Source organism: Staurois parvus, unplaced genomic scaffold, assembly GCF_062004578.1.
Source record: "Staurois parvus isolate SC_StPar_1 unplaced genomic scaffold, SC_StPar_1.0 ptg000894l, whole genome shotgun sequence".
Lineage (NCBI taxonomy): Eukaryota > Metazoa > Chordata > Amphibia > Anura > Ranidae > Staurois > Staurois parvus.
In genome coordinates this window covers 2429784-2450571 of record NW_028318690.1, presented here as the reverse complement: position 1 = coordinate 2450571, position 20788 = coordinate 2429784, and the positions used below count along the sequence as shown (strand labels likewise).

Genomic DNA, 20788 nt, shown 5'->3' with positions numbered 1-20788 from the left:
AGGATATAGTGATTAGGCAAGCAGACAAGGGAGGAGGTCTAGTCATTCAAGATCGTGACACCTATATTTCGGAGGCCCTGAGACTCCTCAATGACTGCCAAACCTATGAAATTCTACCCAATGATCCCACAGTCCAATACCAATCTAAAATTAAATTATTCTTAGAAACAGCACTAAAAGAAGAAATCCTTACCAAAGAAGAATTTCTCTTTCTTTTTGTTAAACACCCTACTACTCCATTCTTCTATCACATTCCAAAAGTACACAAGAATAAGGACAATCCCCCTGGGAGACCCATTGTCTCTGGGATAGGTAGCCTGACAAGTAATCTAGGCAGCTATATCGATTACTTCCTAAAAGATATAGTGGTAAATCTTTCATCCTATGTCAGAGACTCCAGTCACATACTGGATATACTGGCAGGGTACAAGTGGGAGGAGGGTTATAGATGGCTTTCTTTGGATGTGGTATCTCTATATACGTCCATTAAACACGAGCATGGTCTTCGAGCCATTCAGCATTTTCTAGCCACAAATTCATCACTTCACTATACACAAATGCAATTTCTATATAATTGCATTGAATTTGCCCTAGAGCATAATAACTTTTCCTTTCTGGATAATCACTATCGCCAGACACAGGGCACTGCCATGGGCGCAAAATTTGCTCCTAGCTATGCCAATATATTTATGGGGTACTGGGAAAAGAACTATATCTGGACGAATAACCCCTATAGTGCAAACCTTATCCTATATGGAAGGTATATTGATGATATTATCATCATCTGGAACGGTACAGATTCCCAGCTGGAGGGGTTCCTTAAACATTGCAGTAACAATCCGTATGACATCACGTTCACTCATGTTATTGATGATGATAATCTGGTCTTCCTAGACCTTGAATTAAGACATGATATAAACGGTCAGATATGCTCAAAAACATATTTCAAACCCACAGCGGGGAATTCATATCTACACGCCAAGAGCAATCATCATCCGCAATGGATTCGTAATGTTCCCTTCGGACAGTTCTGCAGGCTACAACGTACGTGCACTATGAAAAAAGACTACTTGGAACAAAGTCTGATCCTTCAAAAGAAATTTGAGGAGAAAGGGTATGATGCACAGCTTATTCAAACAGCATGTAATAAATATTTAGCCCTTTATGATAGTAATTCCATAGATTGTACTGTCGTGGAAGCTGGTGCCCAGTCTGAGACCACGACTGACATTTGCAATACAAACATAGTACGTTTCTGTACTAGATATAGTAACAAAGCCTGGGATATCAAACACACTCTGTCGAAAAACTGGAACATTTTAAAAAACGACCCTACTCTAGGGAAGGTACTTCCTGATAAACCCACATTAATTTTCAGGAAACCTAGGGATCTCAGGAGCATAATAGCGCCTAGCAGAGTACGTAAAAGGAACTACCAGCAGACTTCTAACCCAGGTCCATGGTCAGTGCTATTCGACCAAAAGGGCAGCTACAGATGTAGCGTTCCCAATTGTGGCACATGTGGAGTCATATGGCATCGGAAAAAAGATTTTTTGAGCACAGACGGCAGGAGATTTTCCATTAAACAGTTTATTAACTGTGGGACTTCTTTTGTCATTTATGGCTTAATTTGCCCCTGTGGCCTACTGTATGTAGGCCGCACCTCACGGTGTCTTAGGACACGTATTAGCGAGCACAAAAGTAATATAAAATTGGCAAAAGATAAATATTCAGTCCCTCGTCATTTCAAAGAAACACATCAGAGCAACTACGATGGACTGAAAGTCTTTGGAATAGAAGCAATCACAAAGGACTTAGATAGTGGGAGGAGATACCAAGAACTCTGTAGAAGAGAAAGTTTTTGGATCTTCACATTGGGTACCTTGTCCCCTAGAGGTTTAAATGATGACCTGGAGATTCATACTCTTATTTAGTCACCAGAAAGTACGAATACAATTAGGGATATCTACTGTTCCACCCCAATTTTAGGTTGCGATTCAAATACATTTGATGTATCTAGTGTATTGAATGTATTTGAAGTATGTGTATATATATATATATATATGTATACATAATTTATATATATATTCTCTGTATTCAGCATTACATATACTGTTATCAACAGAAATGTTCTGAGTGTAAGGAATATGGTTATTTAGTATTAGCCCTGATAGTAATAATTGTTCCACTCACTGCTTCATACTATAAGGATACATCTGCCCCCCTGGTTTTTTTTTTTTTTTTTTTTTTTTTCCTTCTGCACATGCGCAGGTTAGGTTCACGCATGCGCAGTTAGGAGCATGGAGCAGTAGCGTGCGTTCCACAGGGTAAACCAGCAAGCAATGAGGGAAGTTCATGTCCTCCCTATGCAGCTGACTACAAATCCCCTTCATCAATGGATCGGGAAACGCATGCAGCTGCCGGGTGATATTTAGTTATATATATAAAATATACACAGCATCAGGATTGAAGGTGGGAGTGTGGATGTATACGTCTGTGAGTGTGTAAATGTATATACATGTGGATCTAAGAGCTCTGATCTAATCCTCTTCATTATCTGATCATGAAACGCATGCAGCTGCCTGGTAGTAGAAAATACAAAAAACACACAGCTCTGGGTTGAAGGTCTGAGTGTGGGTGGATTTGACTATATGGTTGGACATATATATATACATGGGGTTGTGACACTATGGACACTTAACCATCAAAATATCCGGTGATTAACAATCTGTATTAAGAACCTATGATTATTGTCACATTGATCGCTATATTTCCATCCAGCGTTTTGACAAGTCCTCTGGATGAAGTATCCATGGGACACATTGTGCACTAATGCAACACGGAACATGACAATGTTTCATAACTGTGGAAGACCATTATCTCCTCTGGTGTCATAGCCAAATTGAGGGATTAGATGCACACCAAGTGGCGTATGCAATATATGGTTTTTTTTTTTTTTTTTTTTTTTTATATATATATATTTTTAAGATATATATTTTATATAGGTTTTTTATGTTCTCTATGTATTTTATGTATTTTATTCATTTTATAATTTATATGTTATATCTCTCTCTAATGGCATTGTAAATATTGATGGTTAGTTTATGAGATTTTGGCCCCTCCTACTATCCTGAGACTGCCCAACCCGGGTAGGGAGGGCTTATTTTTAGTCCAGAGATATGGGTATATATAGGAGGGTGTACGTATGGTTCAGTTAGCTCTGAGGAAGAAGGGACTCCCTTCGAAACGCGTCAGCTGTACTGAACACCTATTCCCCTGATGGGACTCATGTTATCTTCAAGTCCCTGAGAGGACTTACATGCCTGATTTTATTCGCTGTTTGTGAGTATGTTTTTTACAAGTAATAAATTTTGGTCGCTGAGGTAATGCGCAAGGCTGGTGCGCTTCTTGTTTTTTATTTCATTTTACAATTTTGTCCTGCCACCAGGAATTTGACAGTTTTGATCCCAGAAGTTATCACATATGTGCATTTCCGATCATGCTATATTTATAGGAGGGGCAAAAGGGGGAATTGTCCAGGCTTCCTGCCAGATGGCCCCCCTCTATGTACAAATTAGTTAATTTAAAAAAAAAAAAAAAAAAGATTTTTATTAAAAATGCATAATGTGTACCTTGGGAAGCAATATTTTGCCTGCATTCATCTGTAAAGATTTATCTATATTTTATCATTATTTAAATGAACTTTGGTGGCCAAAGTGAACCCTGCATAAAAGGATCGATGTCCACAAAACTAAAAATAAATATGGCAGCTTACCCATCCTAAAAATTTAGTCGGTTGTGTTAGGCTTTAAAAAAAAAAAAAAAAAAAAAAAAAACTTTTTCCTTTATTTTCCCTGGTGATCTGGCCAGTAAGTCAGTATTTTTCAACTTCCTTTAATAGGCCAAGCCAAGTTGTCCAGCAAGTAACAGTTAGGGCTCGTTCACACTTGACTGTTTTACCAACGCTTGCCAAACGCCCCTATAGCGTTTGGCAAGCATTGGTCCGGCGTTTGCAGAGCGGTTTTTAACGCTCCGCAAACGCCGCATGCGCAGTTTAGAGGCGGTTGCTGGGCATTTGCCGAGCGTTAAAAATGCCCCACAAACGCCTATAATGAAGTTTAAATGGTGTTATCGCTCCGCAAAAAGGCCCGCAAACGCCTGACCGGGCGTTTGCGGAGCTGCACCATAGACTAGAATAGGAGGCTTCAACGCCTCCTGACTCGACCAGAGGTGTCCGTTTTGCCACGACGCTAATGCTCCCGTTAGAACAGCACCATGTGCTGCAATGTGCAGAATTGTCCAAGGTGTTTGGGAAGCGGTAAAAACGCTTCCCAAACCCCTCTCTGACGCCTGCACACAACGCTAGTGTGAACGTAGCCTTAGGTGGTTGAGACAAAATACTTACAATGGCCATCTTTTATTTCGCATTTATGTTAAACTCCCACCCCCCCCAAAAAAAAAAACAAAAAACTGTAATTGCTTAAAAAGTGTAAGTTAATTGGTCTAAGGCTAGGTCCACACTTGTGCAGGGGACGGGGGGGGAAGGGGGGGGGGGACGGAGTATAAATCACATCTGTTCCGGAACCTGCAATCACCCACAGCCAAACTGAGCTGCTCTTTTGCAGACACATGGGGTTGCCATTCATTCTTTATGCCACCCCCATGTATTTGAAAATGCAGTGTGTTTTTGGATGCGGGAAATCGCATGGTGCAAAACGACCATTTGATTTCCCTGCAGCTGCATTTTAAAAAAAAGGATGCGGGAACCTTTTTCAGCAGAGTGCAGCTTTATATGGGTGTCTCTGTTGTTCCTCCAGTGGAGTAGAGACACTCTAAGACAGTAAACATGTCATTAGCTGGCTGGGTCACAAGGGGTAATTAAAGGAAATCTGCTGCTTGCTACTGTACTCCGTTGAATGTGGAGGAGGCCTCATTGTAGCTTTAAGAATATATGGAAGTATTATGGTCACTAGTTGTTCAGGATAGAAAGCATTTAGTAAACTGGTACAGATAGAGAAGTATCTGAAAACATCGATGACCCATTAAATAGTAAAGGTTCTGTGCCTTCTGAATAAAGAGAGCAGTGTTTTAATGATACAGTTTGAGGAGTTCATTAACGATTTTTCATGTGCCAACTGTAGAAAGACTTTTTGTAAATATTATAGTGTAAAGTATATAGCGGTAAGTTGTAAGACTTACTGTATTTAGCTTGGATAAACTCAAAACATTTGCATTGATATGTCCAGAGTTTAAATTTTGTTGTGTAAATTGTTGAGCCAGCCATTATATATGAAAGCAAAACAGTACAAAAGCAGCATAGCAATGTTTTTTGCAATTCTATCAAATTAAAAAGAACAAAAAAAAAATGTAGTTTTGCTGCATACACTCGATTAACCCTTCAATGTATGTATACCTTGTCAGTTAATAAACAGACTTTGATATACATGTACAGTATGTCAGTGCAGTGGAGATCACCATGTGTAGTGGAGATTGCAACAAAAAGCCCCATGAGAGGAGTGATGTCAGTATCCCAGGAGGCTTCAGGCAGGATGGAGGGGTGGGGGGGGCTTCATTCCCGCCCAAGCGAGAAAGCCTAAGTGTGAGTTTGGGTCCCATATAAAAACTACTTGGGCCTCATGCACACTGGGCATTTAGCTCTGGTGCATAAGGTTCCAATGTTTAGGTGCAGGTGAAAGGTAAAGACCAGGGGCGGACTGACCATTTGGTCACTCGTGCACTGCCTGAGGGCCCGGGGTCAGTAGGGGCCCCATGAAAGGCTCCACACATTTCACACAGTGGCAGTATCTTTAGGTCTGTCTGAATAATGTGTCCACCTGAAACTAGGACACATTATTCAGACAGGAATGTGGTTCAGAGCGGGGAGTCCGAGATGGGAGCAGATAAGGAGCCGCAACGATCAGTGATGGTGAGCAGAGCCGTGGAGGAGACGGCAGCAGCTGAAGCCCCCGATCCAGAAAGTAGCTCATATTACGTGAATAGACAGACTCCTTCACAACGGAGTCTCTCCCTCTCTCACCCTCTCTCTCGCCCTCTCTCTCCATCTATCTCCCACCCTCTCTCTCACCATCTCTCCCCCCCCTCTATCCCCCTCTCACCCCCTCTCTCTCACCCCCTCTCTCTCACCATCTCCTTCTCTCTCTCCCACCCTATCCCCTCTCTCTCTCTCTCTCATCCTCCTCTCACCCCCTCGCTATCATCCTCCTCTCACCCCCTCGCTATCATCCTCCTCTCACCCCCTCGCTATCATCCTCCTCCTTCCTACATCTCTCTCCTACTTTCCCATCTCTCTCTCCCACCCCTCTTCTGTCTCTATCTCACTACCCCCTCTTAGTTTCTAACAGGAGTTTCTGTCATATTTAAGTAATAAATGCACTGCCAGATTTTCCATGGTCTGTCAGGAAAAAAAGAAAAAAAAAAGGCTATAAAAAAAAGGGGTTGGCTCCCCTGTCAGGAAAGGCTGAGTGGGAGCTGAACAGCCGCACAAGGCAATTAACCTCTCAGTCATCGGACATCTTTATTGTACTTTGCAGGCTATGCTGCGGTAGATATTTAAATACCCCCCTATGCAGCTAAGCTGCAATATGTAGGTGGAGCATTGTGTGGGTGTGGCTTGAGTGTGGGCAAGGACACAGGGTGCCCCATTATCTCCTATTGCCCGGGGGCCTCATGAGTTGTCAGTCCACGCCGGTACAGACACACCATCCAGCCCATAAAGGTCTATGAAAGGTTGATGCTGGGACTGGATGGTGTACAAAGCTGTACTTAACTTTAGTGCAATTTGCGGGGGCAGGGGATGGGTGCCTGGAACGCAGACCACTTGCATTCTGAGCATTAGTCTCTGGACACATACTGCTCCAAAATGAAGTACCCTGATTGAAAGAGCCAGGAGGAAACTGGTCAGAGAGGCTACTAAGAGGCCTATAAGAACTCTGAAGCAGATGCAGGAATTTATGACAAAGAGTGGTCATTGTGTGCATGTGACAACAATGTCACAAATTCTCCACAAATGTGGAGTGTATGGGAGGGTTTCAAGAAAAAAAGCCACTCCTCAAGAAAGGTCACATGCAGTCACGACTGAGCTTTGACAAAATTGCACTTCGAAGATTCTGAGGCCACATGGAAAAAGGTGTTCTGCTCAGAGAAGACTAAAATTGAATTATTTGGCCTCAACACTAAACGAGATGTTCGTTGGAAATCCAATCCAGCTCACCATTCAAATAACACCATTCCTACAGTAAAGCATGGAAGTTGTAATATCCTGTTATGGGGATGCTTCTCTGCAGCAGGGACTGGAGCACTTGTCAGGATAGAAGGATAAATGGATGGGGCAAAATACCTTCAAATTCTTGTGGAAACTCTGCTGCTCTTTGCCAGAAAGTTGTCAATGGGAAGAAGGTTTACCTTACAATATTACCCAAAATACACTGCAAAAATGACCACACAGTGGTTGAAGGAGAAAAAAGGTGAATGTCCTTCCATGGCCTAATCAGAGACCAGACTTAACCACTTGCCTACTGGGCACTTATACCCCCTTCCTGACCAGGCCAATTTTCAGCTTTCAGCGTTGTTGCACTTTGAATGACAATTGCGCAGTCATGCAACATTGTACCCATATGAAATTGTTATTTTTTCACACAAATAGAGCTTTCTTCTGGTGGTATTTACTCGCCGCTGGGTGTTTTATTTTTTGCACTATAACGCTACGTGCGTTGATGAGGCTACACGGATGGGCACTAACAGGTGGCACTGATGAGCGGGCACTGACTGGTGGCACTGCTGGGCACTGACTGGCAGCACTGATGGACACAGGTGGGAAGCACTGGTAGGCACCGATCATCAGGGCACTGATCATCAGTGCCCTGATGATCAGTGCCGATCCCTCCTCTGACAAGTGCCGGTTCTCGGCAGTACTTTCCTCACACTGTGACAGCGTGAGGAAAGTGCAGCCGATAACCGGCAATTGCATTTCCCGGTGATCAGTGTGCCACTGGACCCGGCAGAGCACGCCGTAAAAGGCCGCTGTGATTGGCCTTTTACCACATCACCACAGCTGTGTCACGTAGGACACAGCGATTATGGAGATTGCCGGGTGCACACCACTGGGGGCTCGCAGGAGAGCGCGTTCTGGGAGGTTGTCATATGACGCCCTCCCAGAACTGCCCAGTCGCAATGAAGCCGTCATTCGGCTATCTGCGGTCGGCAAGTGGTTAAACCCCATTGAAAATCTGTGGAATGCCTTGAAGACTGCAGTCCACAGTCACCATCAAATTTAACTGAACTTGAGCAGTTGTGCAAAGAAGAGTGGGCAAATATTGCAAACGTCTAGATGTGCAAAGACATACCAACAGACTAAAGGCTGGAATTAAAGCAAAAGGTGGTTCAATAAAACACGGACAGAAGAGGGTGATCCTTTTTCCAACTCAGTGATTTGGTTTTTTTATTTTTTTCTGACGTGTTGAGGTTATACCTTTCACTTGGATGTTATAAGTTGCACTAAGTACAGATGGATAAAACAAAAACTGTCGGTCTTCATTTCAGGCTGCAAAGCAACAAAATGTGATTATTTTAAAAAGGGGGTGATACCTTTTTACTATTTTTTGTTGTAGGAGCTTGGAAATCATTGCACCAGTAATTAGCAGATTGCTGGTACCATGCAGGTCTCCCTTAGACTGTTAGTGTAATCTGTCTGCTCATACCATTATAGTTCATTGAGAACTACAAGCCGACGTCTTCATAAGCTGTCAGGACTTGTAGTTTCCCATTCACAGAACGTTTTTTTTAAATTGAAGATCCCTCGCTAGCTGTCACGACGGGAGATTGTGGTGCAGGGGGCAGTCATGCAGTTACATGTTACACCCTGAATATTGGTGTAACATGTTACAAAAGGTGAATTTTTCCTTTACAATACATTTTGTATTTAAAAAACACCTTTATTACAATAAATGACAAGTTTACATCCCTACCCTTAACTATGGTTTTAAACTACAGGTAAGGACCATATGGATTTCTTTACAGCATTGTTGGCTGGCTCTATGATCGGAGGATAAGAACACTCTGGTGGGTTTATATCCCCCAGTTGGCCTTGGGAAGACTAAGAATTTCAGAAGGCAGAATTGAAGACTGTAGGCGTGCAAGGGAAAAAGTCTACTTTGACCTACATAGCAAGACCCCTATGGAACTTGATGATTACTGAAGGAATTTAGTCAACTAATGAAAAAAATGTACAACATTTTAATCAAGTATTCTACTGTAAAGCTTCAGTATTATGTGGCCTGTACCAAATTATTACAGTCATGTTAAAGTTAAAATGGGTTAGAAGATTCCCCATGAAGGCTCTCTTCTGCTAACAACCCTCTGGCTCTTTTTTCTTCATCTGAACCCTGTTAGAAAATTTTGAACCATGGTAGCTAATGCTGTTCTGGCTTTAAGAAAGTTAGCTTGATCAACGTGTCTTTAGATGCTGTGGTCACTCTAAGGCTCCATGCACACTAGTGATTTTTTTAAAGGATAAATTCACCTTTGGGAACATGTTACATGTTCCACCCATTTTTAGGGTGGAACATGTAACATGTTCCCATAGCTGCAGCCGTGCCCATCACCCCCTCCCTTTGACAGATAATACGGGGAGAATTCCCTGTACTGTCAGATTTGAAAACAAAGCAGCTATGTGGGGCTCTGCCCACACGGCCGTGTCGCTCATTCAGAGTTCTGTGAATGAGTGCCTACAAGTTCCGGTAGCCATAGTGGCTGCTGGCTTGTAGTTTTCAATGAACTACCAAGGTGCTGTGGAGCGTGTTGGTAGTTCATTGAAGCTTCTTGTCAAAATACCTGCGTGCTCGTACATCCCGTACGGCAAGAAGATATTCTGACAGGTCTGCGGTAGACCTGCAATCTACTGATCCCTTGTGCAATGGTTTCCAGGCTCCCCCAGACAAAAAAAATAATATGCACATTTTTTACCTGCAAAAAAAATGTGCATTTATTATTTTTGTCAAAAAGGTGAACGTAGTTTTTAAAGCTGTTATTAGCATTTTATTCTGCATCTAGAAGCTAAATAGTGTTATCCTATGTGTCCATGCACACTACTTTAGGCTATTAGCCATTTTTTAGCTTCAGCGTCTAGGAGCAGAAAAAATTGTTTTTGTGGAACTTACTTTTTGGAGCATTTTTCCAACAGAAAAAAAAAAAAAAAAAAAAAAAAAGCTAAACAACATTTCTAAACGCTTCTAACAGCTTTTTTTACCTCTTCCTCTACAACAGCGGTTCTCAACCTGGGGGTCGCGACCCCTTTGGGGGTCGAACTACACTTTCCCAGGGGTCGCCTAAGACCATCGGAAAACACATATTTCCGATGGCCTTAGGAACCGAGACACCGCTCCTTGATCCGTCTCCAGGTGTGGGCGGGATGACATGCCGTCCCTGTCATCTGGACACACCCCCGGGATCAATCCTTCCTCGTTGGTGATTGGCCGCCGGAACTGTAGCTCAGGAGAGGCACACAGGCGGCCAATCACCGGCGAGGAGGTGGAGCTTGGAAAGGAGGAGCCGAGCGGCACCACGAAGATCGAGCGAGTGAAGAGGAGGAGAGTGGCCAGAGAAGGAAGACATCTGACCGGTAAGTGTCTGTACCATGGGAGAGGGAGCGAGCGAGCGAGCCCAGGCTGGAGCAGGGGTCAGCAAGGTAAGTATCATTGGTGTCAGTGGGAGGAATAGTGCCCCATCATTGGTGTCACTAATACCAACGATGGGGCACTATTCCTCCCCCCACTGACACCAACGATGGGGCACTATTCCTCCCCCCACTGACACCAACGATGGGGCACTATTCCTCCCCCCACTGACACCAACGATGGGGCACTATTCCTCCCCCCACTGATACCAACGATGGGGCACTATTCCTCTCACTGATACCAACGATGGGGCACTATACTTCCCACTGACACCAACGATGGGGCACTATTCCTCCCACTGACACCAACGATGGGGCACTATTCCTCTCACTGACACCAATGATGGGGGCACTATTCCTCCCACTGACACCAATGATGGGGGCACTATTCCTCCCACTGACACCAATGATGGGGGCACTATTCCTCCCACTGACACCAATGATGGGGGCACTATTCCTCCCACTGACACCAGTGATGGGGGCACTATTCCTCCCACTGACACCAGTGATGGGGGCACTATTCCTCCCACTGACACCAGTGATGGGGGCACTATTCCTCCCACTGACACCAGTGATGGGGGCACTATTCCTCCCACTGACACCAGTGATGGGGGCACTATTCCTCCCACTGACACCAGTGATGGGGGCACTATTCCTCCCACTGACACCAGTGATGGGGACACTTTTCCTCCCACTGACATCAGTGATGGGGCACTATTCCTCCCACTGACACCAGTGATGGGGCACTATTCCTCCCACTGACACCAGTGATGGGGCACTATTCCTCCCACTGACACCAGTGATGGGGCACTATTCCTCCCACTGACACCAATGATGGGGCACTATTCCTCCCACTGACACCTATGATGGGGCACTATTCCTCCCACTGACACCAATGATGGGGCACTATTCCTACCACTGACACCAATGATGGGGCACTATTCCTACCACTGATACCAATGATGGGGCACTATTCCTCCCACTGACACCAATAACGTGGCACTACTCCTCCCACTGACACCAATGATGGGGCACTATTCCTACCACTGATACCAATGATGGGGCACTATTCCTCCCACTGACACCAATGACGTGGCACTACTCCTCCCACTGCAAAATTACAGTTATGAAGTAGCAACGAAAATAATTTTATGGTTGGGGGTCACCACAACATGAGGAACTGTATTAAGGGGTTGCGGCATTAGAAAGGTTGAGAACCACTGCTCTACAAGTACTGTAAAAATGCTACTAAAATGCCAACACTCTTGAATCACTACTAAAAAACACCATTACCAGCGTTTTTTATCCAGCATTTTTTTTGCTTAAAAAAAAAGAAAAACCGCTACTCTGCATGGAGCATAAACCTGTCTAATCTGGTTTTGTATAAAATAGTAGTCTGGAATAATCGCTTGGATGTCCATTGCACTGGTCTTTTCACACCTGCATTTGTGTGTTTGGATAACATTTCTGTCCAGTGCTAGGTAATACAGTGAAGGAAATAAGTATTTGATCCCCTGCTGATTTTGAATGTTTGCCCACTCACAAAGAAATGATCAGTCTAGAAAATAAATAAATAAATAAATCGAATGGTAGGTGTATTGTAAGACTAAGAGACAGGATAGCAACAACAAAATTCAAAAGAAATGCTTGTCCAGCAAATCATGCACCGATTTGCATGTTCATGTGTGAAATAAGTATTTGATCCCCTTCACAAAACATGACTTAGCACTTGGTGGCAAATCACAGAGGTCAGACGTTTCCTGTAGTTGGCCACCAGGTTTGCACACATCTCAGGAGGGATTTTGGCCCACTTCTCTTGGCAGATGCTCTCCAAGTCATTAAGGTTTGGTGGCTGACATTTGGCAACTCGAACTTTCAGCTCCCTCTACAGATTTTCAATCTGATTAAGGTCTGGAACTGGCTAGGCCACTCCAGGACCTTAATGTGCTTCTTCTTGAGCCACACCTTTGTTGCCTTGGCCGTGTTTTGGGTGATTGTCATGCTGGAACACCCATCCACGACCCATTTTCAATGCTCTGCTGAGGGAACAAGGTTCTCACCCAAGATTTGATGGTACATTGCCCCGTCCATCATCCCTTTCATGCGGTTGTCCTGTCCCTTTAGCAGAAAAACACCCCCAAAGCAGAATGTTTCCACCACCATGTTTGACAGCTGGGATGGTGTTCTTGGGGTCATAGGCAGCATTCCTCCTCCTCCAAACACGGCGAGTTGAGTTGATGCCAAAGAGCTCCATTTTGGTCTCATCTGACCACAACACTTTCAACCAGTCCTCGTCTGCATCATTCAGATGTTCAGTGGCAAACATCAGACGGGCCTGGACATGTGCTTTCTTGAGCAGAGGGACCTTGTGGGCACTGCAGGATTTCAATCCTTGTTGGCGTAGTGTGTTACCAATTGTTTTCTTGGTGACTGTGGTCCCAGCTGCCTGGAGATCATTGACAAGATCCTCACGTGTAGTTCTGGGATGATTCCTCACTGTTCTCATGATCATTGACACTCCACAAGGGGAGATCTTGCATGGTGCACCAGACCTAGGAGACTGACAGTTTTGTGTTTCTTCCATTTGCGAATGATTGCACCAGCTGTTGTCACCTTCTCACCAAGCTGCTTGGCGATAGTTTGGTAGCCCAGTCCAGCCTTGTGTAGGTCTACAATCTTGTCCCTGACATCCTTGGATAGCTCTTTGGTCTTTGCCATGGTGGAGAGTTTGGAATCTGATTGATTGCTCCTGTGGACAGGTGTCTTTTATACAGGTAACAAAATGAGATTAGCAGCACTCCCTTTAAGAGACTGCTTCTAATCGCAGCTTGTTGCCTGTATGAAAGACACCTGGTAGCCAGAATTCCTGCTGAATGATAGGGGATCAAATACTTATTTCCATCATCAACATGCAAATCAGTGCATAATTTGTTAGACATGCATTTCTTTTGAATTTTTTGTTGCTATTCTGTCTCTGTGTTACAATACACCTACCATTCGATTTTTAGACTGAATATTTTTTTGTGAGTGGGCAAACATTCAAAATCAGCAGGGGATCAAATACTTATTTCCTTCACTGTATGGCTTAAAAACATTTACACTTTGATATTGCTCTAAAAAGCTGGAAAATCCTTATCTAGGTTACTTTTTTTTTTTATTAGGCATTCATATATGATTACTTTTAAATGGCATGTCTTCACACGAAACATGTAACAAAATCAATTTGTATATGGAAAACATTAACAATTTTACATGAAAACTTCTCAAAGTAAAATTTTGTTTATAAAAAGGTCACACAAAAACACAGTAAGATCTAAATGTGGGATATTACTTCCAAGATCTATTAAAACATTGTATTATACTAACATTTATTTGATAACAGCTCAATCAGCCTCAGCTCTAGCTTCCCTCCATTTTACTTATAGAACAGATATTCAGAAAGGCTGTATATATGTGTAGTTGCCATGGCCACAGTAAAGCATTAGGCAGAAAAATAGAGCTTTTATAAGGCCAAAATGTGTTGTTCAATAGAAATGTGCTCCTTAATTCAATTCAATTACATTAAATGGTACCTACAGCGAAGTTACAAAAATGTCAGGCTGGAGTTTTCATTAAACCCAACCTTGCAGCACAGACTGCAGCCCACACAAAACATTTGGATAACAATTCATACAAGTCATTCCTTTGGAACTATAAAGAGCTCACAAAGTATTGGAAGATTAGCAAATGTTTACAGGGTTATCAGAACTAGGTAACTTGTATAACAAAATGAGTGTAAATGGCAAATTGTTGCTATCATTTAGAGTAAACTGTATAAACACACTAGATGTATTCAATATAAGAAGTGCAAGGATAAGCATTAATCCAAAGGCATAGTCTAAAAACGTATCAATCAGAATCCATCTTGCCAAGGCAGTCAATTTATAACAAATAGGAGATATCTTTCTTTATCTACTCTCGTTAATGCACATTAATTTCTCAATACAGTGGCTGCCATTTTTCAGCCCATTTATAAAATGTACGTTGCGGTATTGAGCCTGCAGTGGTTCAAGGAGGTCTCTGTAATTAATGTAGCATTTGTTTAGAGCAAAGCTGGTGGTGTCAATTTGACATTTCACTTTCTAGGCTCTCCTCGCATTTTTTGTTTTTTCTTGCCTGCATACCACATTTATTTCTATTGTGCTCCACTGACTTTGAAAGTTTGAATTGCAATGCACATTAGAAAGCACATTGCTAACTACTAGGGATTCAGAGCTGCAGGCCTTTCCAGACCCATGGGTTGATTGGGCTGGGCCACTGTGGAGCTCCAATTTTTGTACTTACTAGCAATTGCGAATTCTCATTTTCTAGTAGTAGTAGCATCATTAAAACAGCTTTGTTTAATTTGATTATTGTATTTCAAAGTAAAAAAAAGTAGTTTTTTGGGGGTTTTTTTTAAAGATTGTTTTCTTTATTCAAGCTTTGTGTATGTCATATGTACAAGGCAATCAAATGTCAATAAAGCAAAGTACATATATTTATTGCATGTAAAGTTGTGTTTATGTGAATATTTCTGGGGAGGGGGTCCATAGCTTTCATCAGATTTTAAAAGAGGTCCATGACTCAAAAATGGTTAACAAACACTGACCTAGAGAATTTTCCTGGGAGCTCAAAGGTCTAGTGGTCTGTTATTCATATTTCGACCCACTCTTATGGTTGGCAGCTCAGACCGCCCTCTCTTGCACCTCACTACTGGACTGTGAACGCACATGTCGCAAACGCGCGCATCCGGGATGGACGCGGTTCAACCATTTTGGTTTCAGACTCCATCTTGCTAAGGGTACCCATTTCTCTCCTACCCTTCCCTCTCACTGAGAGGGACATTTTGGCCAGTGTGTGTACTGTTTATGGGTCACTGGGCGGCCAAGCTAGGTTCCGAGTGGTCTGTGAAGCTGTAACCTTTATCACCTAGGCAATATAAGGCCAGCTTTCCCAAGAGAGCTGGAGTCCCACTGTCCTGAGAACCTGTGTAGTTTCACACATTATAAAACAGATAACTTCCCAGAAGTTGAAAGAAATGCTGACCTGATGAACCTAGCACAGCATAGGTGACAGAATTAGATGAACACTTCTCAAATCAATTTTTCCCCTATGTCTCATATCTTGGAATATGAGAGACCTACATAAAAACCGGACCCCTCGTCAGATGGCCAATGAGCAGACGAACAGTTTGATGGGTCACTCATTTATCTCGGGCCATCAGGGAAGCCGGAACATAGAACTCGCAAACTGCGCCACATATAATTTTATAATTCATATCTAAATAATCCTCAGGCTTATCTGCATAATAAAATACCTGCAGGTAGACTGTCTCTTGTGCAGCTGGAACGTTATGGAACATAATATGAATTATGAAAGATGTTGGCCCCAGTTTAGGGTCTCGCCTGCCGACCCCTCCCTGCACAAGGGATTGGTTTGTTACTTCAGAACCAACCCCTGCTGGGAAACTTTAAAACAGGCTGTCAAGCCTAAGGAAGGTAGAATTGAAGACATCTCCCATTTTTCCATCGTAACAGCGGGAGATCAAAGAACCATTCTGCTCTAAAAAACTTGGATCTGCTTATATCAAAGGCTTACTGGCAAGTAACTTAACCCTTTAACTTCTCTCTGTTATCTCTTTGCTGTGCTATGCTGTTGCCTGTATATGTATGTATGTATATATATATATATATATATATATATATATATATCTTAGCTACATCTTCTCTGTAAATATTTTTATTGCAGCTGTTTGACCCTTTTAGTAATAAATCTTTCAGAAAGTGTTGAACTGTTTCTAAAACTCTTAATTGCAATTTACGAATCCCTGCCTATAAAGAGACGCTACTGTTTGTCTAACTCTTTGTATAACCGGCCTGTGTCAATGACCGGGTTATGCGGACGATTATTTCAATTATTATAGTGTTATAGCGATATTGCGGGTTTCCTCTTTCTCTGATCAAAAAGGGAGGTGGTGGCAGTGTGAAGGGGTTAATTGCGTAATTAACCTGACCCAGTAACAATCGCTCAGGTCGCAGGTACATAGATTGTGGTCCAGTAGCTGGAAAATCTTTGTGCAGGATGCGGCTGGGCGTGGTATTTAGTTCGGCCAGTCCTTCGGTCTTGAGTTTGGTGAGAAGGTCTGGGGTCTGATGCCGCGATCGTGACAGCACCGATCACAGTTATGGCCAATCACACAAGTGCACGAGGTGAAAGAAGCTAGTCAAAATTTGCAAAAGAGGACAACCCAGGTTTCAGGGTTCTTGTGTGTCCTTTTGGGAAAATGACCATTTATGCAGGCCAATGCTAATGGTGATATTTAGGAGTGAACATTTCAAATTATTTGTATTATACTGGTGCATATTCCTGTTTTATTTCAGCAGCACAATGGTTGGGTACAATTGTTACAGGAGTTACAATGTCACTTTAAGTGCTTGAGTAAGATCACTCACACAATCAGATCTATGAGCTGGTTGGAAATCCCATTCCAAAACCATGGACATTTGTAAGAAGTTGGCCTTGTGGCTATAATGGCCTCCATGGTTCTGCAAAATCTTTCAAGGTATGCCTGGGAATATGTCCCCATTAACCCAAAAGAGCATTTGTGAGGTCAGGCACTGGTGTTGCAGATCTGGCTTGCAGTTAATGTTCCAATTCAGCCCAAAAGGTGTCCAGATGCACAAGCCACTTAAGTTTCTCCCCACCAAACCATGTCTTTATGCAGCTGGCTTTGGGCACAGGAGCACAATCATGCCAGAAACAGGTATATTCTCCAAGCTGTTGCCACAAGGTTGTAAGCACTTAATTGTCTAGAACCGTATACTGCAGAATGACTGGGTCCCTAGTGCTCAGCGGGACTACCATAGGATAGTACAAAGAGCTCTGTGACACCTCCCCCCCTTCTATTTCAGGATGTTCTTGTTGTATGCAGCCTCCTTCTTGCCTAACAGTAGCTTACACATTGAGTGATTTTGGTGGGCTTTGTACCTGAGTGCCACCAACTAAAAAAATCCCATGGCTATTCCCATTCAGTCGACTGCCTGAACTGCACCACGGCTCTTACCCATCCACCCTCCCCGTTTTTTGTATTTCAAGTCTTAGCATGGTTTAGTGGGGGTCAGTCGTCTAGTCTGGGTGGACGTTATAATTTGATTTACAGACATTTTTTCTGTTTGACATGTGCCTTTAAAGCTGGCCATAGACGGAGCAATTTTATTTCCTGCAACCGTGGTCAGTGTTGATGGGTGAATCTCTCCCATGGAACCATTGTGTTGTCCCAGCAGGGGAAGGGGCAGGGGGAGCCATCCCCACCGGGAGAGCACAGTAATTACTGCTAGGGACTATAATAGCCACTAGCAATCACATGTAAGATTGGACAGGCTGGTTGTACCCAAGCTGATTGATCGATCAACTTGGGTACATTCAGCCTGCCTATACAATCTGCTAAACTGGCTGAAAACAGTCTGTGGCTAGCTTAAGGTTACCCCATTTATCTAAATTGGTTATTTAATGTTTGTTACAGTAAATTTTTGGTCATCCATTAAATAAAACCTGTGGCCAATTTTTGACCATTAAAGCATTTAAAGTGTGTGTATGTTTGTTTTACTATGTCATTATAGCTCATCTATACTTCCCAGTATCTTCATATTGTATGTTGTAGTATTAATAGTACCCATCCCTGAAAACACCTGAACTTTTAATGTGAAGGAGTGTCCACATACTTTAACCGTATAATGTAGCTCAATATGTAGAATGAGGGCCAAATGAAGCCGGTTCCCATAGTACAATAGGCATTTTCTTCTACTAAATATAACTGGATAAATTGTCCTGTCAATCATCCCTACAGTGTATTATATGGGATGGGCCCAAATCCGTAGTTTTTGGAGAATGGTGGGCATTGGGGTATATATTATCCATTCTACCACTGCCAAGAAGTAGGTAAAAAGGTGAAAAGACTGTATTTAGTGATTGCAAGTCCCCTTTAAACATTCTGCTTTTTAATCAGTCTTTTAAAAAAAGTCACTGTACTGCTAATAAATATTACACATCTGGCTGAACATTCTAACGCAATTATCTCAAATGAAAAAACGTGTATACCAGGTTTAATGTAGATAAATACAGGACAAAATGAAACAGAATTATCACTGAGCTGAAGTTACAGGATGTAATCATTAGACAGATGCAGCTCGTGTTTTATTTAAATTCTATTTTGAGCAATCGTGCTGCACACGCTGAAAATGACTGTGTTACATACAGGAGGCAAACCGACAGCAACACAAATACATAATTCACATAATAAATATTTACAATTATAAAAGAGTAATGCCCAAAGCACAGACACGCCATCTGAATACATTGCAAATATATAAGTAATAACTGAAACCATTAAAATGCGCTGAGCAGCAGTGGGAATGCTTTTATATCACTGGTAATATTGCAGTTTGTGGCTGAAGAACACAATAAGAAGTCCAGGTCTGCAAAATAGAACAGTGGTGGCCGGAGATCAATGGGATACAGCCTACACTACAATACAATTACATCGAATCATCGCACACATGGCCAAAAAAGATCATTACTCAACTCCTGGCGCCTGTCAGATACATTTTTCTAAGCAGTTAAATAGACAATTCTATTAAGTGATGAAAAGCATGATAGAGAGGAGCAAGAGGATGGTCTGTGCATATCAATAAAACACAGGGACTAAATAGAAGGAAAATAGCTTGCCATATATTCTTGCCTCCATTGCAGTCCATGCACTGCTGACTTAGTAACTGTTTATCTGCAGTACCAGTAAGCACTCATTCATATGCTTGCAACGTGTGCTGAGCAGAAGTATAGGAGCATCCTATAAAGATCACAGAAGAACTACAACATTGACAAAGAGAACACCAATATTTATACTATGGATTGCAAGGTTTTTAAACATTGCGGGGACTTTATCCTAGCATCAGCAATGCTGTAATAACAGATCACAGAGGCACATGCATATAAATCCTGAATAATAATGCATGCAGCACACTAAGGATTTGTTTTTTTTTTTTCATTTCTAATAAAGTAAGATAATAAAGCATCCAAGCTATGGCTGCAGTGGCCTGGTGCTCACATTGCAGAGTGCAGGCTCAGCAGCTGTCACTGAGGCTCTGCAGACCTCTAACAATAGGCAAGTTACAAGGATGGAAACTTACCTCGCACACAGAATGCAGTGTCCTTGCTGTGGGCACACAACATGCTGCTGTATTATTCTGCTGTTGTCTGTATGCTCTGACTTCATTGAAGCCATCAGAATCCCCTGGCCAATCACAGGAGCCTCCTCCCTCTTTATTAGACTGGCTCTGGAATCGTCCACTGTGCTGGATGGGGCTTGCTGCTTCCCAGGCTGCTGGATGGGAGGAAATAGGAAACATTAATGTCATTCTTTCCCCACAATCCATGTGTGTGTATATGTCAGATCAGCAGCATTGTTCTCTGCATGACGGAAAGGTGTATTGACTGCATGGAGCCAAGTGGAGAAAGTGCACCAATGGCCAGGAAGAGTTTGGGCTCAGCTACACGTGAGATCTAATCTCTTGTTTGCAAGAAATTTAACCCCATATTAGCAGAAGGATTTACTGGATTTAACAGAAATCTCTGTGTTGCAGAGGATGCAGTTGGCAACAAGGAATTAAAGCTGGAATCCAGCCCAAAATGTTCTGTTTAGTATTGTGCAGTCAGGGGAAGGGTTAGAAGCTCTGTCAGGTTTTTATTGCTGTCTGTATCCCTCTAACCCTAGGATCACACCTAAGTGTTTTCCACAGCATTTTGCAGAAACGCACTATAGTCCATTTAACATGATTTCCTATGGGACATGTTCTCATCTCTGCGTTTTCACCATGTGCGTTTTTTGGAAAGGGTCAGGGACTTTATTGAACGCAAAAAGTTGAGACTTTAAACTTCAGTGGAAATGCTGCAGAAAAGCATGTAGTGCATTTTTGCTTCCTTTATTAATGCGTTTTGCAGCGTTTGATGCATTTCGGATTTTAAATCTGCCTAGCAACAAGAAAAATTAAAAAAACCCGCAAAACTCATCAAAAATGCTGCAAA

The 20788-nt window shown here is 42.6% G+C and overlaps 1 protein-coding gene across 2 annotated transcripts in view; it reads right to left on the bottom strand.

Annotated features, from left to right (window-relative positions):
* LOC149442367 (uncharacterized) overlaps positions 1-20308 on the bottom strand; it is a 302010-nt gene extending 281702 nt beyond the window's left edge. For both annotated transcript variants that reach the window (XR_016307201.1, XM_089656212.1), the window contains exon 1: positions 19894-20308. Coding sequence is in view for 1 of the 2 variants with exons in the window: in XM_089656212.1 (XP_089512338.1) it covers positions 19894-20139 (246 nt within the window). In the remaining variant the exon portion in view is untranslated. The remainder of the gene's footprint in view (positions 1-19893) is intronic.
* Positions 20309-20788: the final 480 nt, after the last annotated feature.